Source organism: Eublepharis macularius, chromosome 6 (assembly GCF_028583425.1).
Source record: "Eublepharis macularius isolate TG4126 chromosome 6, MPM_Emac_v1.0, whole genome shotgun sequence".
In the NCBI taxonomy this organism is placed as follows: domain Eukaryota; kingdom Metazoa; phylum Chordata; class Lepidosauria; order Squamata; family Eublepharidae; genus Eublepharis; species Eublepharis macularius.
The window spans coordinates 63,122,630-63,148,558 of record NC_072795.1 but is presented as its reverse complement, the minus strand read 5'-3'; the positions used below and the strand labels follow the sequence as shown (position 1 = coordinate 63,148,558).

Here is a 25,929-nt window from a genome sequence, read left to right as displayed (position 1 = left end):
CTGAGCACGTTCATGGGGAGGATGGACTATAAATTTAATCAATCAATCAAAACATTCATTCATTCAAGGTCGGGAGGAAGAGAGAGACAAGGGTTTTTATTTTATTTTGGTTTAAACTGGAAATGTTTTAACTATTACTGTAAACAACTTGAACCACATGGACAGACAGGATATAAATGTTTTAACAAACAAACAAACAAACAAACAAACAAACAAAAACACACATTAATTACTTAAGACCAAACTACTTATTATGTAGGAGAGTCAAGATTAACAGTGTACTCTTAAACAGAGTCACACCATCAAAGCTCATTGATTTCAGTGGACAAAAGGGTTTAAACTCTTCTTAGGACTGCACTGCATATCTCCCAACACGGTTAGTTTTACCAGAGGTGCGTGCAGTAGTTCTGAATTTAACTGGAGTACTGGCCTAGGATGAGGGGTTAACTCATTCTCGCTCACTGTTTCTTCATTTAAATCATCCTCCACCCCAAAGCTGCTATTAACTCAGGGGTGGGAGGAGTACACATTAAGAAAAGACTGTGGGAAGGAGGAATGCGTGCTTAAGCTTTGACTTCAAGGATGCAAACTTGAAACAGAAGACTCTGATCTGGGTGTACTTTCCTGCACAATGCTTGCTTTTCTGAGTAATTGTGCCTGCAAGTGATGCTTAACAGACACATATTTGACCAACACTGCAGCTTACCTGCACAACTCCATTTGATGGAAGTGTCACAGCTGATGTTGCTGCTGCAGTAATCATGCCACCAGACACCCGTAGCACAGTAGTGCCTGGTTTTGAGAGTTGTGATGATGCTGGCACAGATTTCAGCGCATTGTCTGATATTTTCATCAGAGATGCTTGTCCACCAGAAGTTGCCTGTGAAATTAAAAATAACTGAAACAGAACTGATCACATATGCAAATCATATACAGCTTACGGATGAACAAGAAGGTTCTAAAGGTGATCAAAATTCAATGGTGTTCCCCTTGCCCTTCCTCTTGGCTGATTTTAAAATGCTTGGAATGGACCCGAGAAAGTGGAATATCATTTTTCAGGAAAGTGGCTGACTAATTGTCTTCAGTCCTATATACTGTCTCACATTTAAGGATTTTCCCTGATGATGAGTACAGCTCAAAATGCATTTGGCTCCTGTTCTTTTAATAAATTTAATTTTGCAGTCTCTATTGATTTACTGCCTCTCTCCTGTTATACTGATATAAAAAGACACAATGGTTTAAACAAAGGATACAGATGCCTATGCTTACAACTCACATAACTGGAAGGCTGTATCTTGGATTCAATACAGATTTTATGTGGGTGGAAGGATTTCTGCCCACAGAGCATACGTTCCTAGCCTCTTCCTTGCTGCTGCTGCATTCCAAAACATCCCCTCCACCCAAGGATCTGGTTGGCCACAGCATGAAACTGGATGCAACCACTGGTTCATCAAGCAGAGCTCTGCTTATGTTAACAGCCAGCTCTCAAATGAATCTACAAGAAGTTTAAGAAGCAATTTCGAAGCCCCGTTCTAGATGCCCTGGCCTTCACTGGCAAGGTGAGTGGCAATAGGACTTGCAAGGTAGAATAAAAATTCTTCAATAAATTAAAAATGGCAATACAAGATCAGTACACTGATCTTGGCAATTACCTGTGCAAATAAAGTAGCAGTTTTGTGTCCAGTTATTACTTTCAATGCCTGGTGTCCTTGAGCAGATGACGTTCCAGCACTTGTATTACTTAGGACTACTGTCCCTGTTGCCACTTGTTTGGCAGAACTAGGCTGAGATGGCTGGCCAACTAAAAATGTGCCCTGGACCAAAAAGAAGAAGAAGCTACAGTTAATTGCCCAAATTCCCATCTCCATAGACATGAAAATGTGCAAAAGTGGATTTGTGATAAATTAGGGACCGCTAAAGCCTTTTGTTCTTCTATTATCACATAGCAACAGGTTGAGGCTTCATTTCTTTAAAAAGGCAAAATACAGATCAGATCCCATACACTCCCTGCCATATCATGTGGTGCACAGAGAGAGTGAACTCGGTCTGTACTCAGACCAAGGAGGAAGTCTTCTCCAAGTTCCTTCTGTGAGTAAAGGGCAAGTACTGTTGATTTTGGTTGCCAACACTGTTTGAGTTGCTCATCCCACTTTATTAGTCTCCCTTTGTAACAGTAAAATGTCTGGAGGCTAAAGTTACAGGTCAAGGTGGAAAACAGTGACAATAATCAAGAAAGTTAAAGCAACACAAAGTGTTGACCTTAACCAGTTTGAGATGTCTGCAAAATAAGAAAGACCTGGGTGGGAAGTATTATTCTCTCCATGATCAGAGGCCCTTGATTTTTCCCAGTAACCAGCAATGAGAACAAGAGACCTTCATTGTGACTGACCTGAGGCGTTTGTTTGAGGATGTAAGATGTGTAGGTTAGATGTTGAGATACTCCAGTGCTTGTGCTTTGCGTTCCTCCACCTCCACTTGTGGAAGAACCTGACTGGAGATCTGGAAAAAAGAACAAAACAGTCACACAGTAGTTTAGTCCCTTTCAACAAAGCTACAGTGTGAAAAGGTTTATTTTTAGTGCAAGATTACCACCTCACATGGGAGAGCCGCAATGGAATCTCCAAGCATTTTCTTTTTATTAAAAAGGAGCTGCAAGGAGAAATTTAGATTGAAACTACAGGAGGAGGCAGTTTAACCTCTCCTAACCACCGTTTCCTAAATACAAAACTGTCACCCAGAGCTGCAATTACCCACAGAAGGGGAAAATATAAATAGAATATAGTTACCTGTACTTTCCCCCTAACAGCGATTGACCAATAGCTCATGAAGGGAGGATGATTTCTCTCATGGAAATTGTTACTTCCCTTCCCAATTCTGCCCCAAATCCACTCTCCCTGCACAGCTGCTTTTTAATGTTAATGAAAATATTGGAAAAATCTGATAATGGATCTCCCGCACAATATGTAGCTTAGCCCTTAGATGATTGTGTCCCTGTTCAGCCAGACTGGACCCCCAAATTCTATTAATATGACAAGGCATTTCCACATTCATAGCTCATTATTTTCCCTTGCATAAGACTAACTGGCATTACTGGTGGCTCGCAGAATGGCTCCTTGAGGTATAAGCAGCAGTTTTCCTTTCCCAGATGGGTTCTTGCTGTTTGTGGTAAGGTAGAGTTTTGTGCCAGGTGGTAGATTTGCCAAGTTTGCCAAGTTAGTGGCTGGTAACTGCAGTGTTGCCATCACTAGAAGGAAAAGAAGAAAAAGAAAATACTTTTCAGGTTTCTAGAAACCAGCCCTTTGCAAAATACAGTTACTGTGCAGCTGCTGATAAAGTGTGTTGGCAAAGCGTGTTGGGAATTCGCAGTTCTATATATATATATACGCAGTTCTATACATATACATATACATATATATATATATATGTATATATGTAAAGAAAGCCCTTTTCGTTACAGGTATATTCCTTTCCCCTTATATCTCTGAAAGGGGCTAGAGGCTTACAATTTTAAAAATGAAAGCTGGGAATTCAAAGAACCTGTTATGCTTATTGTTATAATATATCAATATAGTGATACTCAGCTTTAAAAAACAAACAAAAAAGCTGACCAGTAGCAGCAAGGGGAAGAAATGGCTGCTAGGAGGACAGGGGCAGGGAATCTGAGCTTTCCCACCCATTTGGCAGCCAAGATCTTTCTCAAACTTTTGCAGGAAAACAGCTTTGGAAAATATTGAGGGAAAGGCAGAGAAACTTCAGGAGGTGCACGCTGTGGGGGAAGCAGGAAAAACCTTCATTTCCTAACATAGGGCAGACAACCTGTGCAGAAATGGCCAATGTCAGTGATTCTGTATTTATTATATTTATACAGTATTTCCAAGTTTTATCTGACAATCATGCCAGGATGACTACCACTATGACAATGTAATTTTTTACAGTTGGAATTAATATGAATTTCACCTCACACAGTAAGGAAAGAGAGACCCCTATTTGGAGAGTTAGAATGTCCAGTTAGACATGGGGAGAAGTAAATTTTTGCTTTATAAAACTCTAACAGTTCAATCTTATGCAGACTACTTCTAGTCTAAACTTATTGAAGTCAATGAGCTTACACAGGAGTAACTGAATAGGACTGTACTGTAAGCATGTGTACCACATGTCACTTGCAATAATTGAAGATTCTATAGAAAAAGATCTTGTGGCAGGACAGGACAGGAGATCAGATCCGGAGAACAGAAGACACATACCAGAGAAGCTCCTTGTCCAAAATTAGAAGAACAGAGGCAGAAAATGATAAAATGGGTTTAAGGAGCAGAAATCTTTAGTAGTAGGGCAACCACAAAAAGTTCAAAGGTAACACACCGGGTTTGTATTGGATGAAAGACAGTCAAAGCACTGGAAGATTTGATAAGAAAAAAAAATCTGGACATGGAATTCAGGCCTCTTACATTTTTACTGGGGAAAGATAGAGAAACATGCTACTACATGGGTGTGACCCTGTGTCCAATTCACTTCATCTACTGTCCCTAGGCAATAATTACAACAGCTTAGGCTTTGGCTTAGGCAAACAGGCTCTTTCATAGTCCCACTTAGCAAATTATGCAGAGCCTCTCCCTATAAGTGTACTTAAAAGAACCATCACTGCAAAATTCCAGAACTGGTTAATACTTAACCTAGTTAGTCCCATACAATTATTTCTGAAGATGCAAAAATAATTTTACCTGATCCTTGGGATCCACTTTTTGGAACTCCCGTTGATGTAACCTGCGCCTTTGTTAAAGTCTGCACAGGCTGGGCAAGAATGGTTCCTCCACCACCACTCACAATTGCTTTGGCTACTCCTTGTGTTACGACTTGTTTTGTGCCAACTGTCTTAGCTATTGCTGGGTTGGATTTTGCCACTAATATCTGCCCACCACCAATAGCCACAGCTTGCTTGACTGTTGCAGGTAAAGCAGAACCAACTGGAACACCAACAACCTGCAATAAAATATATACGCTGTTTATATCACTGTAGTTATGTGCTTACTGAATCTGAACTAGCAGCTACACAGGCCGGGCATAAAGAGGTAGTTATCTGGGAACAGGACATACCATCTTGATAAATAACACCTATCTGGAGAGGAATAAACTGCTGAAAGGTAGCCCTGTACTGATTCTGCCCCAAACACTCCTGCAGTGCAGACAGGTATGGAGTGAAAATAGCATCTTCAATGCATCCTGGTCCTGTCTTCAATTCATTGGTTGGGACCCACACATATATTGCAACAATCTCAGGTGGGCTATATGAGTCAAGGAGAAACACACACACGCACTGCAGCATAACAATGTGAATGAAAAATTAGATGTAGATTAGTTAGTAAAAGATAAAACAGCATAAAAATAAAAACAATTTCCACCTTGCAAGCTGGAGATAAAGGGGGGGGGGGGTCCTCTGGTGTGAAGACTGAAGGCCACTGCTCTAGAAGCCAACATCTCAAAATACCTTTGAGAGCTGCTACTTTCCCCACAGCTAGCTAGAGTGTCCTATGCCAGTTAGACTCATAGTTTATTTCACTGTTAGGCCGTGAGTTCTCTTCCTTAACAGAACAATCAAGCACATTGCTGGAGCTATCTGGGACTACACCATTATTTGGTCTACACTGGAACACAGCAGTGTGGAATAGCTACAAAACAAAAACCGTGCAAGAAAAATCTACCTTGGATGGTGCCGATCCTTCTCCTGTGCTCACTACCTGCTTCTGAGGTGACAAAGCAATCATGTGACTTCCTTTTACAGTGACATACTGTGGCACAGAGGTCTGAGAAGCTGTCCCAGCTGGCGGTGCTGAAGACTGCTGGGGCAGTTCGCCAGGCTCTTGCTTTATTATCACCTTTAAATAATCAAAGCACGTTAAGAATGTTCAGTTCCACCAAAAAAGGGCATCCATCTCTTACAAGAAAGGGCGAGGCTGCCAGACTGAGCATCCAGTCAATGGATGACAGGAACACTTGTTCCTCAAAAATCCACATAATCTTTTCTTCCATATTCTTAACAACAGTTTGGCAAGTTTTAGAGAGAAGCCACCAGAATCAGGTCGTATGTATGAAGACATTCCAGATCAACACATCAAATAAAAGCAGGCTTATTTTGCACTGAAGTAGTACATGTTTCTAATAAAAGTACTTCTGAGCTCTGGCCAGATTGCCAGCCAAGTATCTCCTACAAAATAATATTAACTATATAATGTAGATTAATAATGATTTGTCAAAAGTAGTCAAAGCAAACTTTTAAGGATCATTCTTTCCATGCATGGTATAGAAGGAACAATATATTAAAATAGGGTCTTTCATTAAAAAGGCCAACTAAGTATCAAGAGAATCTAGTAACAATTAACCAGCAACTTTACACAACCTTGAGAATTTGTCATGTGTGAGATTCAGAAACTAACTGAACATTTCCCCAGACACAGCAATCAAAGGTTGCAACAATGGCTTTAAAAAATTACAAATTATCTTTATGTAAACCCCAAGCAGCAAATATACAGTAAACATTTTAAGATTCTGAAGCTATTGGAAAGGGGGAGAGAAAGTAGTGAAAAGGAAAGCAATTGTCTGAAAAGGAAGGCAGTGTAATAGTGTATTTACGGGCACTGCCAGAGCCTCACAGAGTTGGACTAAAGAAACATTTGTTCCAAGTATACATTTAGAATGCTTTATAGCAATTCCTATTGTGAGATGGGAGCTACCCCGTTGCTACAGATTGCAAAAGGAATAAGGGGCTCCCTCCATACCTTTGTAAATGTTCCAATTCCTCCTGTCACAGATTTAGGGCTTTGTACCTTGGAGTGACTCCCAATTGGACAAAGAGGTGGCATAGTTGCAAACAGTGAATCCTCCTGCTGGGATGAACAGGCAAGTTCAAGAAACTAAGTGAAAAAAAATTCTGTATTTTTTTTTAAAAAACCCTGTTAATTCAAGAGATGAACTCATCTCAGACCAGAAATGTAAAGCAAGTCTGCAAATGGTCTTGCTTTCATTCCAGTCCTGAATACCAGTGGAATGTTACATACTGTGCTAATGTTTTATTTGTGCATAATATATATTTAGTATAATCCTAAACAGAATTACGTCCTTCTAAGTCATTGATTTCAATGGACAGAAAGGTACAACCCTGCTTAGGACTGCACCATTACTCATGTTTATATTAAATTATGAGGTTACTGGTAAAAATGTCATATTTAATTTAAATAGACCTTTTTTTAGTTGAATAACAGTACAGACCAAGAGACAGCCACAGTGATTTTGGTGAGAGTGTAATATTAAAGATTGCTTCTCCTATCTAACTGCTCTCTGTGCCCTACTAAGAATTTACAGAAGAAGTACTTAAAGTGCCAGATTCAGCTAGAAATCCATCACCCTGTGAATTACCATAATTATCTGGAGCAATGCAGCTCTGTGGCTGCTAAGAAAGTAAATGAATTGCTCCCAGTACTGTTCTGCTGAGGATTTTTCCAAACATCACCAGGGCCTTGGAATCCCTTCCCTCCTTCCCACATGATTACATAAACATTATCCTGGAAGCTATAAAGCAGTCAAGTGCTACTTGTCTGCTTGCTCTGAATACTTCTATAGCATTATAAACAACAATACATTTGCTGAAAAAGGTATCACAGTTAACCAGAAATGCACTCAAAAGCTCAGCCTGCTGGAGAACATTTTTCATCTGCTGTGATTGCTGAAATGAACTTCTTCCAACAAGTTTGGTGTAGTGGTTAAGAGCGCAGGACTCTAATCTGGAGAGCCGGGTTTGATTCCCCACTCCTCCATGTGAAGCCAGCTGGGTGATCTTGGGTCAGTCACAGCTTTTAGGAGCTCTCTCAGCCCCATCCACCTCACAGGGTGTTTGTTGTTGTGGGGATAACAACAACATTCTTTGTAAACCACTCTGAGTGGGTGTTAAGTTGTCCTGAAGGGACAGGTATGTAAACCAAATGTTGTTGTTGTTGTTATTATTAAGTTCTTTATTTAAAAGAATGCATCTAAGCTGGATCTCTCAGGATTGAAGATGGCAAAGCCTGCATGTTTAATTCTGTGGTCATTTTAAAAAATTGTTTTTCTTTTTCCAATCCTGCTGCTGGAACTGTTTTTTTCATTGGGAAAGAAGAGTTTTTTAAACCTTTCCTCCTCTATTTTCCTGTTGAAAGATGGCACGCCTAAGCTGCTTTTCTACAGCAGGGGATAAAAACAGGCCCATGGGTAGTATCCTTCAATGGGAAAATGGCAGCGGAGAAACGAGTTATAAAGCCCCTCCCCTTCAAAAAGCAGCTCCAGCAGTTCCATTTGGAAAACAATTTTTAAAATTATCACAGAACTAAACAGTGTTGTTCCGACCAATCCTTTACACAGAGAACTTGGAACAAACTTTCTTGAACTCAATGAGAATTAATGATGAATAAATACAGGATTGTGCTACAGATATATATGCAAACTCCTATGAAAACAAGACATTGTGTACTGCTCTACGGGAAGGTTTTCAAAGGAATAGAAAAAACCCAACCAAATAAATGTTACCTTGATAGCAGAGGTTACAGAATTGCTTCCATGGCTTTTTGAGATTGGAGAGCCAGTCCCATGAGAGGCTTGAGAAACACTGGTAGCCTTACTTGCAGGGCTGCCTACACAGTGGAAAATACAGTAGACATCATCACAAACACATTCAGCCACTCTCTGAGCTACATGTATTTTTATTTCAGCAAACGGTATGTTACAGCTCCTAGAATGAAAATGCCCTTTTCTTGCTAGACCATGCCATGCTGTGCAGTGCATTCCCAGAAGAGATGCCTGAGTCTTCAGGCAGGAGGGCACTCTTACTTCTATCCCATGCACCAGTCCCAAGAAGTGATCCTCATTTGCTCCTATGGATCAAGAGCAGGCACACTATATGTTTGAAGATCTGAGGGGGAGTGATTTGCAGGGAAGCATGAGAAGGCTCCCAACAATGACATTCAACACAAGGATGAAGAAAACAAACCTCTTTTGCTAATATGATTGGGAAAGAGGCAGCTTGATTTTCTGGTTCCACATCAATCAGATGATGTATAATTTAGCCCTGTTAGCCAGAGGGTTCAAAAATACATAGGAATTCTGTGGCACTTTAAATATTGATATACTTTTATTCTAGTGTAAGCTTTTGAGGACTATATAATTATGAAGGAAAATGTTATGAATGTTATGTTAATGGTTATGTTATGCTATGTTCATAGTTATGAAGAAAAAATATAATTAGCAAGGTCAAAGAGCCATGAAATGCAGGAAGTATAAAGGCGAGATGTAATGATTAAAGCTGTGCTATTTGGGTTTCGCTTCGGGTAAAGATACCCAAAGCAGACCCGATTCAGCAAGCTTTCAGTTTTCCCGCTTCAGAATACCGAAGCAAAGCTTTCCGAAGCATTTGGAAATGCTTCCGAAAGCTTCGGGGCTTGTTTAAAGGGCCCCAATGCTGCTTGCAAGCAGCAGCGGGGGCCTTTAAATATTAACCCCCCCACCTACCTTGCGGTGGCTCTGGGCTGGCTCCTCTGCTGCCACCGCGGCGCTGCCTGAGCCTGCGGGGTGGTGGGGAAGGCCGGAGCCGCCTCCTCCGGCCCTTCCTGCCCTTCAAATGGCCGTGGTGCAGCGGCGGCGTAGCAGCCATTTGAGGGGCAGGAAGGGCCGGAGGAGGTGGCTCCAGCCTTCCCCACCACCCTGCAGGCTCGGGCGGCGGTGTGGCAGCGGCAGAGGAGCCGGCTGGCTCTAGGCCACGCTGCCTTGTGCTGCTGCCGCCACAGCAGTGGCAGCAGCCCGCCGCCCAGCTGATGACCCTCCCACTGCCAGGTAAGTGGGTGGGGGGGGAGTGGTCTCCCCAGGGTTGGGTGGGGGGTAGAGGGGTTGCCCCAGGGAGGGTGGGCTGGTGGTGGGAGTTTCCCCCCCTCGCTTCAGTATGCTCCGAATCTTCACAGAGCATACCGAAGCGATTCCTGAACCCTGAATCGATTTGGGGATATTCTGAATACCAAATCTCCCCACCCGTGCACAGCCCTAGTAATGATGTAAAATTCAAATGTAATGACAAGGGAGCGTTCTCTCACTCTCTCTCTCTCTCCCTCTCTCTCACACACACACACTCTCTCTCTCTCTCTCTCTCTCTCTCTCTCTCTCTCATGATGTACAGAGACTCCATATATACATACTTGTGCTGGTGGCCACTGCTCCAATTGGTTGGCCAGGCTTATCCACAATAACATAAGGGTTATTGACTACAGGAGTGGCAGTTCCTTGCTTCATGTGCACTGGAGTAGAGGTTGGAGTACGAGGTAGAGGAGAAGGACTTGGGGTTGATATAGGAGACCCTAAAGAAAATAGAAATATAATTCCCTATTAAATAGACAAATGCCCAAAGGGTCAAAAACAGCAGTTTGCAGAGTAATAAGATGCAGTTAAAAGACAGAGCTGAGTCACCTAACTCTATGGGGAGAAGTAGCCCTAGGAAAGCCAAGCAGTGGCCATGTTTCTCCCAGAAATTGGTAGCTGTGCAAGTAATCAGAACTCCAAAAGGGGTTACATTCTTTTCGTTCTGGTTCCTTCAGCCATCCATACAGAACCTTTACATGTATTAGGCTTCTTTTTATCCACATCTTAGCACAGCTCTGTAACAATCAGTCTATACGAAGAGACTGACATCTAGAGGCATGGTGGAGGAGGGGTAGAGGATAGTGAATAAGTGTTTTAAGGCCCAGTTCAATATGACGCTCCTGGGAACGTTGGCCAGCTCTGGTATGTGACTTTTCCATCAACGTACAGAAGGATGGAAAGAATGTACTCCAGACAGGGCCAACAAGTTTACTCTTATCTTCTTGTATGATACAATTAGATGTGTAAACAGAGTCATACCTGATACAATCTTGCAGCTCATTGTAATTGGCTGAAAAGACTTGCCAGGAGATTCAGCAGGGCTTGGGATTTGGCCTTGAGGCACTATTTTGCAACTAGCTGCAATAGGCTGAAAAGCTGAGTTGCCGTGGGAGCCAAAAGTAACTTTCTGGGTTGCCAGCTTTGTGGGAGTCCGTTCTAAAGATGATGGCAAGGAGTAAAAAGTCGTATGCCTTTCAGCTTCAGCACTGAACCCTGGTGGATGACATTAAAAATGAACAGGCAAATCAAAGACTGCACAGAAGAGTTAGAAATAATTTTATCCTCATATTTGGCACCTTCCTATTCTACAGAGAGAAAGACTTAGTGGATTTATTTCATAAGACACGTTCTCTCCTTCCACAGTCATTAAAACCACACTTCATCTAGGATATTTCTCCAAACAAGTTCCAATAACAAAATTTATTAGGAGTTACTGTGCATGACCTAATTGCCTTAGTGTCTGTGTGTATGGCTACACTCACCATGCATGTATTTACCTTTTTCAGTCGAAGCATCTGTAATGGATTCATGCATTTGTTTTATGGGTGAAGATGCCTTAACTGGGGCTGGCATATTTAGTGGCAAATGCAGTGAAGTAGGGGCATCAGAAAGATCAGAATCTGAAGACTGGGAGAATAGATATTCTTCTCGAAGGGAATGCCGATGCAACTCAACATCCACTACCTTTCAACAAGACAAAGTAATATGATCAAATGCTACATAAGATAGCAGGGATTTCATTACATACCTTCTTACTACAAACAAGAGTTTCCCAGCCATCTGCATTTGTATGAACATATAAAGCTGAGTCAACCTAGTGGCCCATCTAGCTCAAAAGTCTTATAATTTCTGATCATCTATCGCGCCCATCCTTTGACAGAAGATGATAGAGACTGAAATGGGGGCATTTTGTATGTGTGGCATGTGGTCTACCACTGAGCCACAGCCTCTCCTCTCCACCTTAACAGGCTAGTGGATTTTTTGGCAATTGCACTGACACAAAATCTTACTTGAATTGCACCTTGCTGCTCCATTCGCAGTCACCCACATGGGTAGCACTACATGTGCTTTATCAAAAATCACTGGATGGAGCAAGTAAGGATTTGATTCTCATCTCTGACATCCAACCCTTCCCACAACCTGCCTTTTTGCTTCAATTTAAATATCTTAATTTTAGGATTCTGACTCAGTTCGTGCACTTGGAATCACAACAGAGAACTTTCAGTTGCTTTAACTACCATGTAGCATACTTGGAAGAACATGAGAAGAAAACACGTGCTCCCTCCATACAACCCTTTACAGCAGGGATTCTCAGGATCCTCTTCAGAGCCACATGCCCCTTTCCATTCAACTCCCTCCCCTCACTACTCCACAAAATCAGCTCAAATCATGAAGCCTCTCTCTCTTGCCTGTCTGAAGGAGTCAGGAAAATCTCACCCTTGACCAACGTTGAAAGCACATACATAATCATCATTCTGACTGTCCCTCACCGAGCTTGACACAAAGCCACTTTAAATGTATCACAGAAAAGCAATGCAGAAATTTTAAATAAACTAATTGATGCCCCACTCAAGCCCTCACCAAGTGCAGTACACATTTTAAATGGCACTTTCACTACAGTGCTCACAACATTTTTGCAAGGAAGTACCACGAATCCTATTTTACAGTTTTACACACGTACAAAAAGACCGAGAAAAGTTTTTTTTTAAAAAACCCTACCGTTTCAGCTCCTAGAGTCTGTAGACCAGTGTATGTTCTATCCAACTGTGTGAAAAATTAGGTAAAGAAAAATATAATTGTTTTTGCCACACAGATTAGGAAATACAGATGATTTAACAGTGAATGCAAACAATTCCTCAGTTTTTGACTATTTATGCAGAAACTGTTACCCACCATTTCCTAAGGGAAGAACAGGAAACATAGAAATGCTATCTTTCCATTTTGTGTAACTCTAAAGATGGGGTGCTCCTACTGCAAACTATCACTCTTTTGTCTGTCCTTACTGAGAAATATAAAACAGTTATACTACAATAATATTTTAAAACATGCTCTGTTGGGGGCAATGAAAAAACTAGCTTGATAAAACAGGGTCATGTCACCAACTCGCATGTAAGCTGAATTGATTCCTAGGATGACCCCTTCATGTTCTTATAATCTTGCCAGCATTTCTATGTTCTGAGGATATAGATTTCTTCACTCAGCATAAACCACCTTGGATTTATCCTGAAGAAGTTTTTGAGAAAGGAGCAGTGCAATCCTATGTGAAACTTCACAGGCCTCCATGTGTACACCAGAGCTGCCAGGTGAATTCTTCATGAGAGATCACACCTGCTCTGAAGACAGCAGACAGCACACAACAAACAAAGGTTTGGATTCAGACTAAATTTCCACAAGCGTAAGGACCTCTTCCTCCCTTCCTACTCCTGTGGCAGCTCAAAATGTCTTCTCCCAAATCCTGTGCCTGGGGGTTCTCTCTTCCCCAGGAACAGGACCAGGGGGAGCATTTTGGCCTGCTGCAGGAAGGAGGAAACAGGAAAACTACATTCCGCAGTCCTTGCACCAGCATAAGTGTTAGTCTGGAGCCAAACTAAAGTCTACTAGTTTAATCCCTGGGCAAATAGAAAATAGGGCTTTGCGATTCATAAATCACTGTCATAGTGGCGAGGTTACCTTTAGATGGTGTATGATATCAATCCTCTTGTTCCGAATATCCTTAAAGTGGATCTGAACCCTCACAGGAAATTCCCCCCAGCCCCGCCTGGTGAGGTGGAAAGGAGGCTCTCTAGAAATAAAGAAATTGCATGCTGCATATGCTTCCATTAGTTTTCCAAACAAGTTTTCTAATACATGGAATACAGTAGAAAATAAATACTTAATTCACATGCAAAGAATTTCATACTTTCATGGTAGGGGAAGGGATGAAGAAAAAACTAACCAGACTGAGTGAGAAGCAGCAGCAAAGTTGATAATAAAGTACTTCCAAAACTGAGTTGATGCCAGAGAATCTAAACGCTTCCATTTGTTCTGAATAAATTTTGCAAAAACTTTCCAAACTTTCCTCCCTTTGCAATCTGACAAACTATTTGATTCTAGAAAGCACTTTCCAGGTCTCAGATAGTTTCAAACTATTGAACTACAAACCTGAAATGCCACATATCTTAAATATATTACCAAGGGTAACCTGCACGTAAGACACAAATGCAAGTAATGAAGCCCTGGATGCTGCCACTGCTGCTTTTTTAAAAAATGAAAGGTAATTTTAGGAGACTGCCATTTTAAATGGAAGGGTGGACTGGTTCTTTCTCTGCTTAAAAATCACACATATACACACTGCTTTTCCTCCTGCATTGTTCCAGACTGACATAAGAATACATAAAACTGCTCTGGGGGCTATTTTGGGCAGAAAAAACAATGGGCAGGGAAAGGGTAAATCAGCTTCCTGTCACCTCCCACCCCTACCCCTCCTCAAACTATAAAACCATCTCATGTTTAATTTGAGGTTCTATTACCTGTATTTACATATTTGCATTTACTTCGTTCCCACAAAGGAAAATGCCCCCCCCAAAAGGCCAAAAATATTTGAACATTTTGTGAAATTACTTTAAAACTTAGCTCAAGTCCACAAAATGTTATGCTGTGCTACAGTAGATTTGTTAGTCTGTGCAGCGCCCGTAGCTTTTTTGTTCAAAAGACTCAGTTATCCTGTAGTGAAGCTTACACTGAAAACAGCAATTTGCCTGATCTTTCAGACAGGCTGGCGGCACTGAACGAAGTGGAATTGAAAAACTAGAAACTTGTTCTTCCTGGGGAATTACACTATTGTCTTAATTAACCAGCACCAGATAATGTGCTATAATCAGTCATGTTTACCATTAAGTAAAAAAAATGCTATGCAGAACATGTTTAAAGATTTTTCTCTTCTCTCCGTCGTGAATTCCTTTGAACTAAATACTGAATTATATTTCTATCCTGTGGCCAGACAAGTGACAAGAGAGCAGGAACTCTCATGGGTTATTGTGGGGTTCCCCTCTCCCTCTCACTATACAGTCCCACTCAAAAGGTTGGTTAAAATGGCAACTGGGTTAGTTACTATGGCAATTCCAATACGGTTAGGAAGAAATGGTTCTGGAAGCCGATCTGCTGGTGCACTCTGACACTGCCAGACATCTATAACACTAACAATATTTGTGGTAGGGTATGAGCTTTTGTGAGTCACAGCTCCCTTCTTCAGACACAGCTAGAATGTGAGTCCATCTGTCCTTACATCTTGGGAGAGTGGAGGGATTTCAGATGCGGAAAGACAATAGCAACTGATTGCTATTGCAACTGATAATGAAGCTCAAGAAATTGTCATTTACCTGGTGGTGGGCACAGCTTCGGATAATTCTTTCAGTACAGGACAAAACAAGGATGAATAGTAATCACATGGTGGCAAACCACAGCAATAGTGATAGACGAGGCTTAAGGGTTTTTGTTTAAAAGAAAGAGGTTTCAGGGGTAAAGCTCCTAAACTGGGCCTATGACAGCTCAGATGACAAAAAAAAAATCTACAGGAAGGTGATGAAGGGAAGTATTATCCTATCTGTGCTAGGTATTTTCTAATGTAAGCTTTCTCCTAAGGCAAGGTAACTGGCACTACTTGACTAAAACTATATCTCACTTTGTGATTATTGAGTATTTCTTGTCTGAGAGATATATGTGAAATTGCTAATAGAACTGTGACCTATATTTTCAACCCAATAATCTCCTTGTTCTCCCCTGGACTGTCCTGCTTTAGGAACAGTTTTTTATTTTCTCTCATGCTGCTAGAGAAAATTAATACACAATGGCAGACACCTATAAATGCCCCATTCAGGAAAAATGTTAGGGAAAAGGCACAACAGAGAAATTATAGGAAGTCTTCAAGCTTCTAAAAATTGTTCAATTAAAAATGGTAAAAGCTCAAAATTTCAATGACAGTTCTGTTACCTGACTTCAACAAGATCATTAGGTTTATAGCTGGGATGAAGGAAGAACCAAACTTTCTTAACAAAATGATTGATGCTGGGTTCTCTTCTGGACCCACGTACATACACCATCCATTTGTGAGTGGATTGGTCATTCTCTTCTCTTTTATCAGGAGGAATGTACCTGGCAGGTAGAAAGACACCATCAAAATTAATTCCATTCTTTTTGCTAAAGGTGATTAAAAAACTAAAAGAAAATACCAAATTGGTGCTAAAACACTGTTAAAATTACCTTGATCTTATTTTCTATTTTAAAACCTTTTCCTCCAGATATAAAAATCCTAAATTTCTTTAATTTTATTCCCAAATACTTGTGTGAACACATTACTTTCTCCTTTTATCTAGCAGCCTCTGATTTCATTTATATTTTTCCCAACCAAAATGTTTTCCCAACCAATAATATCTAACCATGATAAGTTAAAAAAAAATTAACATTTCAGATATATTAATTGATATAAGAGTCTTCCTCAGACCCTTCTCAATATTTTTGCAGTAGTAATGCCAGAGTTTATTAACTATGAAAAACACAGCCAATCATATTTTAGTATGTAAGTAACATTTTAAGATATTTAATGCACAGGCCTTGATAAATTTTTTTGTCTCTTAACTGGTTTTTAAAAATCCCTCAAAATTGCTTAATTGTTCTCAATATAGAATAAACATAGGGGGTAAACATCTTTATATAGAAGCAGTTTTGAACTGTCAGAACTTAGCTACAGATTTACATTTAAATTACCATTCTAGAAAAGTTGAAAGTGAATATGCATTTGCTCTCATCACAAAAACAGATTAAAATAAGTTGGTGGAACCCTTGCTTTTTAAGGACGTCTAACGAGTTTCAAACAATGCCAGTTCCATTCATTACTGCCCTGCCACCTCTTCCAAGCTGCCTGGCTTCTATTTTCTCAAATCTGCCACAATTTGGTGAGATGTGCAGGTTCCTGAACACATCTAATTGCTAAATTAGGAAGCACCTAGTATATTAACAACCAAACCAGGGTAGATGGAATTTGTTTTCAATAGGAGAGTTCATTTACTACCCATGATAACTGAGACTTTTCTCTTACAGAGACCTTGGCAGGTTCATGGATATCAGATACAATTTATATTTTGTCTTCAAAGTTTAAAAATATATATAGAAAATACATGAAAGTTGGATACTAACTTGGAGACGTTGCCAACCACTATGGTTTTCTTTACAAACAGCCGTGAATTCTCATCATTTGACAGACTAGCACTTCTTAGCCCTGCTTTGCGATCACTTGCAACAGAAGTGCCCTGAGGATAAATTTTTTTAAAGAATCCATTTAAGTACATGTTTACTCAAAACATTTTCTCCTTGTGCTAGAAAAACCAGCTACAACTTTAAAAGATATAAACCCAACAACTCCTAAACACCCCTAAGTACCCTTAGAAAACTACCAATAACACCCATTTTAAAAAGGCCTCTTGCTTAAGGCAATTAAAAAGAATCACACATAATAACTTGGATCTATCAGAGCTTTCCTATCCATGGAGAACTTCTGGTAGAACCAAATATTTAAGGTAAGATTTCTCTGATCATCAGAAAGTGGGCACAAAAACCCCACGATGAAGTTGGTTCAGAATGAAGCAGGAGATAGACTAATTGGAGGGGGGAGTGCTTCCAAACCCATCCTCCAGCTGACTATCTCTGTAGAAAGACTCTACCCAAGGCCTTTAAAACGATCTCAGTGTCTACACACTGGCCAAATTTGATTCGGGGTATGCAACTTTAACCAACAGAAGTAAAATGCAAACATCCATTTAAAGTTTACTTAACCAGTTATCTTATACTAAAACAAACACAAAAGGTAATTGTTAGACAATCTCTCATCACTTAAGACAAGTGATGGTTTCATGGGGATTATCTATGCTATTCAGACCCTTAGTCTAGACTGCAACTGGGTAGCATCTTTGTCAGAGAAAGCTAACAGTGCACAGCAAAACTGCCATTTCATAGCCTGCTACTATATTAACGTATCTTCCTTGCAACCTGCAGATGTTGTCAAAAAGATTAGCAGAGTACAAAATTAAAGTGAAAGTAAAAACTCATTTCAGCTACAGCCACATTCTTTCTTAAACAGGGCACTCTCAATATTGCCCTGAAACAAGGCACCCTTCTGCAAAAGAATTTTTGCACCTAAACAAAAGGAGGCCCAGGTCTGCTAATACTGGAGGATTAACTTTGTTCCCATTCCTCTCAGGATATGGAATAATTCTCTCACCACACTGAAAACTTGGGTATTTTTAGTGGAAGGAAACGGTTTCCCTCCCTTAATCTGTTCTTAAGGTGCAGAAACTGTGCAAGTTAGAAGTAGACATGGGCACGAACTGTGAAAAAAACGAACCATGCGGTTCATGGCATTTTCACGAACCAGGAACCACAAACTGGAGCAAGTTCACGAACCAGTTTGTGGTTCGTGGGGTTTAAATGCCCCTTTCCGGCGGCTTAGCAGCGGCAGGGAAAGGGGCATTTAAACCCCCGGATCAGCTGCTTGTCGAGGAGATCCCCGATAAGCAGCTGATCATTTAAACAGCAGAGCTGTTTAAATGGCCACTCCCAGGAGCAGGGAAATGGCCATTTAAACTGCAGGTGGGGCTTGGCTAGCCGGCCTGGAACTCCTGGTCGGCCAGCCAAGCCCCACCCGCAGTTTAAATGGCCATTTCCCCGCTGCTCCAAGCGGCGGGGGAAACAGCCATTTAAACTGCGGGCAGGGCTTGGCTAGCCAGCAGGGGACTCCTGGCTGGGCAGCCAAGCACCGCTGTTTAAATGATCAGCTGCTTGTCGGGGATCTCTCTGACAGGCAGCTGATCCACAGGTTTAAATGCCCCTTTCCCTGCCACTTTGCAGCGGCACGGAAAGGGGTATTGCTGTTTAAAACGAACCAAATGAACCAGTAGACTAGTTCGTGGAAGTTCATGGAAACGAGCTTCCACGAACCTGGGGTTTTTTGGTTCGTATTCCGGTTTGTGCCCATCTCTAGTTGGGAGCTGTATGATGTTTACAGATGATGAAGCCACAACCAGGAAACTGTAATTTTGAAATTATGCCTGCAAATAATGCTGTGTCTGCAGGAAATAAGTAGCAAAGAGCACATCATTTTTTACAGTATTTCCAATAAAACTTTCTTCTAATGAGGCATGATGAAATATGCTTTGTGGGGCTAAGAGAGCAGGGCAAAAGCCAGAAACTTATTTCTGATATTTGCCCTTCAGAATAAAAACAAAAACTCTTCCACTTTGAGGTGTAAAAATGATGACATTTTACCTGCCCAGAATTCTTCCTAGGTCTCTGGTCCAGCTTGCTGGACAATCTCTCTTCTGCATCCAGATTAGAATTGTCTTTTCCCATCAAGTAGTCCACATGTTGAGATGACTCACTTTCTGAATGGTTAACTGACAGGGTTTCTGAACCCTGATTAGCCGGAGATGATGATCTGGATGGAGAATCCACAAATTTCTTGATGGACGGATGATTAAATACCAGGGGGTCACATGTCTTGGTTCCCTGAAACAACACAACAGGCCAAGCATTTCATATTGGCTCAAGATGACAGCTATGGCAGAATGTAAGGCATAGAAGCCACAAGCAGTTCAGTCAGCTTATATGCTCTAAGGGGCTGCATGATGCACCTGCATGAGCTATGCCCACAGAGATGGAGCATCCTCTGCAGGACACGGGGACTTGTAAACCTGCTCCTTGCCACTGGTAACTGCAAAGCCTGGGGAAAGCATTGGGTGCCTGCCTCTCCTCTCAGCTTTGTTTCAGAGGGTAAATATTCAAAATCAAACTGGCTCTTATCAGCATATCCCCATCCTGGATTTGTTTCCTGGTCACACTACAAGGACATGGAATACTGGGAACTGGCTTTTTCATAAAGAGATCAGATGCTGTCATTAATGGGCAAAAGAAATCTAACTGGTTGAAAGACACAGTGGATCTAAAGCAGATTTTGTGCAGCCAGTCTATTTGAAACACCCATTTTGTCTGCAACTTCTGAAGGATGTTTTGAAATCTGACCAACAAGCAGTGGGGAATAAAGCAGCTCTGCCATCATTTTTGATAAGCCTTGCTTTGCAAAGACACACACGATCTTTCCTTTAATGGAGAAGAGGAGAATGACGTAAGCTGCTCTGGGTCCCCATTGGGGAGAAAGTGGGGTATAAATGAAGTAAAATAAAACAATAATATATAATGTAGTATTTACCTCTCCCACTTTAAGGAGACCAGCAGAAGCATAATAGTTTGCAACAATGCATGCTCGCAGTTTATCCATCATTCTTCTTGCTTCAATCAGTCGCTAAAACAATGGAAGAGGAAACTATTATTATGAAGCACAGTGACTGCAGTGGATCACTACCTCTCTTCCCCAAACAATCAATGGCAAGCAAGAGATCTGTACATACCTGATCTATGACTTCAATCTCATGTTCTTTGTTCTTCATTTCTACTGAAAACTGATCTTTAATAATGTCCTCAATTTTCTGCACCGCAGCATTCCGAGCTGCTCAAAGGAGACCACAAATACAAGAACTTAAGCCACCTGCAACATCACATCCCTTTATTCATGCCTTGAAAGTATTAGTAGGAAGGAGCCAGAATAACACAGACAAAAACGCATCTTTTTACCATCAGAATGATCAGACCAAGAAAGCGGGGGGGGGGGGGGGGGGGACAAAATGAACCAGCAGGGAAAGCAAGTCCATTTGGATAATGTATGCTTTCTAACAATACAAGTATGCAACATACATATTTCAAATAAGCACAGTATTAACAGCTGAAGAACTACAACTGGGGAAAGGGCTCGAAATGCATGCAGAACGTCCATGGGTCAACCACTTGTATCAGCAGTTAAAAGATCTCAGGTAGCAGGTGTCAGAAGACCCTTTTTTGACATGAGACTCTGGAGAACTTCATCAAGTAGAAGAGCCAATATTGAATTAGATGGATCAACGGTCTGGCCAGCACCATGTATCCAAATACAAAGTATCTGGGTGATGGCTCAGAACTCTTTAACTGCTGGCAGAGCACCCATAACCTACAGCCTGTTTCAGGACATCTTTATGAAGAACAAGTGTGGACACAGACTTCAGTAATGTACATAGCATACAAGAACAGTAGGAATCTGCAGCTTTCCAGGGCTGGCTGTATGAAATTACTTTTTAGAGAGTTGTATTCTGTGATTAAATGTTTTTTAAAACCCAAGATCTGTAACAGAGATCTTCAAGAAACATTCTTCAGATTCACATATATAAGTTTCTGTGACTGAAAATCTGAGAGTCACAGTAGCAGTCAGCTGGACTGGCAGGGCTCCTTGAAGAAAACCACAGCAATTCTCAAGGCTCTGTAAGCTTTCCCACTCACAGACACCTACACATATAAACCCTGTTCCTTGATGACCGTCTTCATTAAGGCTCCAGGCATTAAACAAACACACAATTTTAACCAAAGAAAAGGCATGTTCGAATTTTCTTTGATCCACCTATAAAAGGGTCACTGAGTAGTGCTAAAGAATCTCCGAAGGGATTCTCTGCTTGTGGAGCACAGTGGTTAAAATTACAAGTCGGGACATGGAAGTTCCCCAGTTCAAATCTCAGCTCTGATATAAGCTTAGCATGTAGCCCTAAGCAAACCTCTCCACCTCTACTGCTCCTTGGAATAACAATAGTTACAACAGTTAACAACAGCTGCCTAGTGTATTTATTTAATACATGGGTATACACAGGGCTTTTTTTCTGGGAAAAGAGGTGGTGGAACTCAGTGGGTTGCCCTCAGAGAAAATGGTCACATGGCCGTTGGCCCCGCCCCCTGATCTCCAGACAGAGGGGAGTTTAGATTGCCCTCTGCACCGCCGAGCAGCACGGAGGGCAATCTAAACTTGCCTCTGTCTGGAGATCAGGGGGCGGGGCCAACAACCATGTGACCATTTTCAAGAGGTTCCGGAACTCCGTTCCACCACGTTCCCGCTGAAAAAAAGCCCTGGATACACAGGAAGCAACATCAGCAAATTACCGGTGATCTGACGATGTCACCAGCAAGGGCTTGCATTTCTCATTATGGCTCCCTTTCCTGCCATTTCTTCCTCCCCTGGCCAGCTGAGCGGCAGTGGAAGGTGCTGTCTAGTGGAGGGGATCTCCTGTCCCAAGCAGGGGTCTGGCCACCCTATTACCAGCCCCATCTATCAACATCTATGAGCCACTGTAGTGTTGTGGTTTGAGTGCTGGGCTAGAATCTGGAAGACCCAGGTTCAATTCCCAACTCTGCCATGAAAGCTCATCAGGTGACCTTAAGCCAGTCATACCTGCTCAGCCAACCTATACCTCAGAGGATTGTTGTGAGGATAAAATGAGGAAGGAGAGATAAAATGAATATAAAATGGGAAAGAACAGAACATTGTTTTAAGTTCCTTTGTAAGAAAAGCAGGATATAAATATCCAAAAAAAAAAATAAACAAGATGAAACTCTGAAAAAGTGAGAGAAGTGCTAAATAAAGTAATAAGTATAATTATTTCAGACTGAGTGTGGCTGGGAGCCACCTTGCTGCAATCCTGAAAAAACTTTCTTGGGAATAAGCCCTATTGAACAGCATGTGACTTCCTTTCAAGAAACCTGCTAAGATAATTACTAAAATGAGATAAGAGGTGTCTCCTGATCCATCACACAAATAGATGTATCTGTTTGTTTCTGTTTGTGAGCAAGAAAACCAACAGTACCCTGAAAATTCTGGAGCTTTTCTACAAAGTATACCTCTATGTCCGACTATGTCCCTGGTCTCCACCCCACATCTCAATGTTAAAACCAAATTTCTACCTGACTGTTCAACTGCTTTATGACGTTTGTTTGTATGTACAACTGAGATCTCTTCATAGTCCGGGTCCTTCTCTTCTATAGCTCTCTTGATGCCTGACATGTTTGGCCTCTTCACTGGAGAGAAGGGGGAAAAATCCAAACGTTAGGTGCAACCATCTCAGAAAGACTTCCCATCTGAAAGGTATCGATATAGGTCACCCCTCTAACTGGGAACAAGTGAAGGCTGTGTCCAAATACTTTCCTCTAATGCATTGTTTCTCAATGTTTTTTCCAAGGAAGAACCCCTGAAATAATTTTTCAAATCCTGGGGAACCTCTACCTATGAAAATGTTTACTGGCTAGAAAAAAGTTGATGTTGGGGAGTGTAATTCAATTACTGCTAAATTATTGTCAAGAAATGTTATTTATACAGAGCTGCTATATCTACCTTATATATATATCAGCTTGCATAACCTTAATAACTGTGATATTTTGAGGGATATTTGGAATTTTGCATGGTATTTTAAATTTTTTATTCCACGATTTCTTGTGGAACTCCCGACAATGTTCTGTGGAGTTCTGTGGAGCCATGGTTGTGAAACGCTGCTCTACCAAGGTTTGTCAAATGCTTCAGATCTTTCAGACCTAATTCTGATTTGTGCTGCTTTGAAGTAACTTGCAAAGCCATTAAATAGCTAACACCTTCAAAAAACACGCTGGTCATAGGGAAGAGGAAGTATTCTATTACTCATTGTAAGCACCTTAAAAATCCCCCTGCAACAGCCTCACAAAACATGCATGTATCTATCGCAAGAATACTAATCATGCTTCTATAGATTTTGATTGGTTATTCCAGTGCACAGCTGGAAGTGTTAAAATAATCCTGTTAAACGACTGAGAGGACAGTAATAGTCCTCAGCCCTAACACAACCACAATCAATCCCTTTCCCATTCATTTTCATTAGCAAACGGGTATGGAAATACATACATGCTCGCTGTCAATACATCCTGTACAGAGAAACTCTGGAAGAGCATTTTAAATGGAATAAAAGCACTATGTAACATCTTACCTTGGATGTGACAGAGATGTGAAGTTTGATTTCTTTTTCTACCCCCACCAGGAAATTTCAACCTTTGTTCAAGGTTTCACAATTGCTTTAGCTTTCCCAGTTACATTAAATAAAACCTGTATCAAACTGAGACAGAAACATTTTTTCCAATTTAATTTTCCAACATGTTCTGTTGCATAAGTTTATCTCGGTATAGCAATCTTACACATTTGTCCTTTCGCAACAGATCTTTAGGATATCAAAAGTACTGGAGACCCAAAGTAAAATTTAACACTGACATCTCAAGCTACTCTTTTAATCAACACCTATTTAGAATGAGGTGCTGCCCTAAGGCATGACTACAAAACATGTCTCTTATGATGGTGCTGCAGAGATATTAATACTGATGTTCAAGATCACAACACATGTCTGGCACCACTGATTGCAAAGAAGCAGAGTGGATAAAAATCAATGATTTTTAATTTTTTTTTAATTGGATTTTTAAAATTTAGATCAGATTTTTTAAAATTTAAATTGGATTTTTAATACAATGTTTTTTTGAGGAAAAATGTATCTAAAGATAGTTTTCTATTTAAGATACATTATAGTCCAAAGGTTTCATCATGAAATAAGGATTAGTTTTTAATTATGTACAATGAGGCGGTATATTCATACGTTTAACTTTTTTTGGTAAATGAATTCCATTAATCCATTCACAGTGCCATGCTCTTGCAGAGGTTTCTATAAGATTATTGGGCAGTTTTTCTAACTAGAAGCTATTATCACAGATGCTTGGTTTTACAGTTCTCAAAACTGAATTTGTGTCTACAGAGATCACATGCTTCTTCCTCACAGCAAAAAACATACAGATTTGAGAAAAAGACCTTAATCTCATTGTTCTTTTGCAAATCTATGCACACAAAATCAACCCCTTACCTCTTAAGTGCTAAGTTTCAAAAAATTCAATGAGTAGAAGATTGTTGGGAGTGGAATATATCTGCACAAGAAGCTAAGTGTGAGGAGGGAGGAGCAAGCAGTAAAAATGAAAGAGAAACCTTCTGAGCAGAATACTCCACAAGTCTTTGGATCTTTGTGTGTATAGCCTGGGTTTATCATATTATTCTTTTCCTGTAAAACCAAATCAGTAATTTTTGATATAACTGTAAAACTAATCTGAAAAGTTGTTATTCTAAAAATGAAACCTTTATCTGGTTGTAGATATTAAGATTATACCAGAAAGAATGAGTCTTTATGCAGAAAACCATGATTTAAATCAAATCTTACTGACTAGTGATTTAAATCATGATTTAAAACATGCAAAAGAAGTAACACTCAACTCCCCATTCTCACCCAGTGGGAGTCCTTTTCAACTCTGTGTCAACTTTGTAAGAATTTTCTGGACAAGCTTAAGCACAGAAAGGTGTACATCAAGATAGAGAATGTTTAAAGTTTATGTAGTTGCGGGGTGCTTCATTTAATTTAAAATAATGTACAACATAATGTTTGTGGATTTTATGAAACCCAACAAAAACCTCACACATTTTTGTCCAGCACTGTATTCCATGCTGACACTCTCTTGGCTTAACAGGGTGGATGTTGGGATTGGGCCAAAACATCAAGGCTGTGTTCCCATGCTTACATATTTGGGAACAATTTATATTGAACTCTGCAAGCATACAGAGGACCAGGCAGGCTGCATGACTCCAATCCTATCCTAATCAGTTAAGCATACCTAAACCCACTCATTTCAATCAACTTTAAGGCTGATTTCACACACGCTAAATAATGCACTTTCAAACTACTTTCAATGTACTTTACCCCTGGATTTTCCTGTGTGAATTGGGAAAACCCACTAGGAAACGAGAGCGCTCCTAACTCTGCATAGGATCACCATGCACGTGTAACGTATTCAAACAAGTCCTGCTGAAATCTACAGGGACACTTCCCAAATAAACACAGATAGGTCTGGTCTACAAGGCTGCAGTTTCAAACTGCATACTGATACCTAGAATTAAGTTGCCCAAACTGATCAATAGGCTTACTTCCAAGTAAACATGGGCAGGACCTGCGCATAACACGGGCATAAACAGGAGCATTCCTTCGCTTCCCGTGCCCACCGCAAGTAAGGCTCTGGAAG

The 25,929-nt window shown here is 40.7% G+C and overlaps 1 protein-coding gene across 3 annotated transcripts in view; it reads right to left on the bottom strand.

The window, feature by feature from the left end:
* Positions 1-25,929, bottom strand: part of YEATS2 (YEATS domain containing 2) — a 47,939-nt gene that overhangs the window by 21,796 nt on the left and 214 nt on the right. The window contains exons 2-21 of one of the 3 annotated variants that reach the window (XM_054983739.1): positions 23,814-23,939; positions 22,765-22,878; positions 20,361-20,458; positions 20,162-20,254; positions 19,222-19,461; positions 17,098-17,210; positions 15,895-16,056; positions 13,597-13,708; positions 12,646-12,690; positions 11,424-11,610; positions 10,906-11,139; positions 10,206-10,364; positions 8,551-8,654; positions 6,771-6,878; positions 5,697-5,870; positions 4,719-4,977; positions 3,083-3,244; positions 2,390-2,499; positions 1,653-1,814; positions 707-880 (exon numbers count right to left, since the gene is read on the bottom strand). In XM_054983739.1, the coding sequence (XP_054839714.1) occupies positions 707-880; positions 1,653-1,814; positions 2,390-2,499; positions 3,083-3,244; positions 4,719-4,977; positions 5,697-5,870; positions 6,771-6,878; positions 8,551-8,654; positions 10,206-10,364; positions 10,906-11,139; positions 11,424-11,610; positions 12,646-12,690; positions 13,597-13,708; positions 15,895-16,056; positions 17,098-17,210; positions 19,222-19,461; positions 20,162-20,254; positions 20,361-20,458; positions 22,765-22,864 (2,796 nt within the window). In that variant the 5' untranslated portion in view covers positions 22,865-22,878; positions 23,814-23,939. Of the gene's footprint in view, positions 1-706; positions 881-1,652; positions 1,815-2,389; positions 2,500-3,082; positions 3,245-4,718; positions 4,978-5,696; positions 5,871-6,770; positions 6,879-8,550; positions 8,655-10,205; positions 10,365-10,905; positions 11,140-11,423; positions 11,611-12,645; positions 12,691-13,596; positions 13,709-15,894; positions 16,057-17,097; positions 17,211-19,221; positions 19,462-20,161; positions 20,255-20,360; positions 20,459-22,764; positions 23,183-23,813; positions 23,940-25,929 lie in introns of those variants that run through there. The other 2 variants (XM_054983742.1, XM_054983740.1) reach the window with 2 other exon arrangements.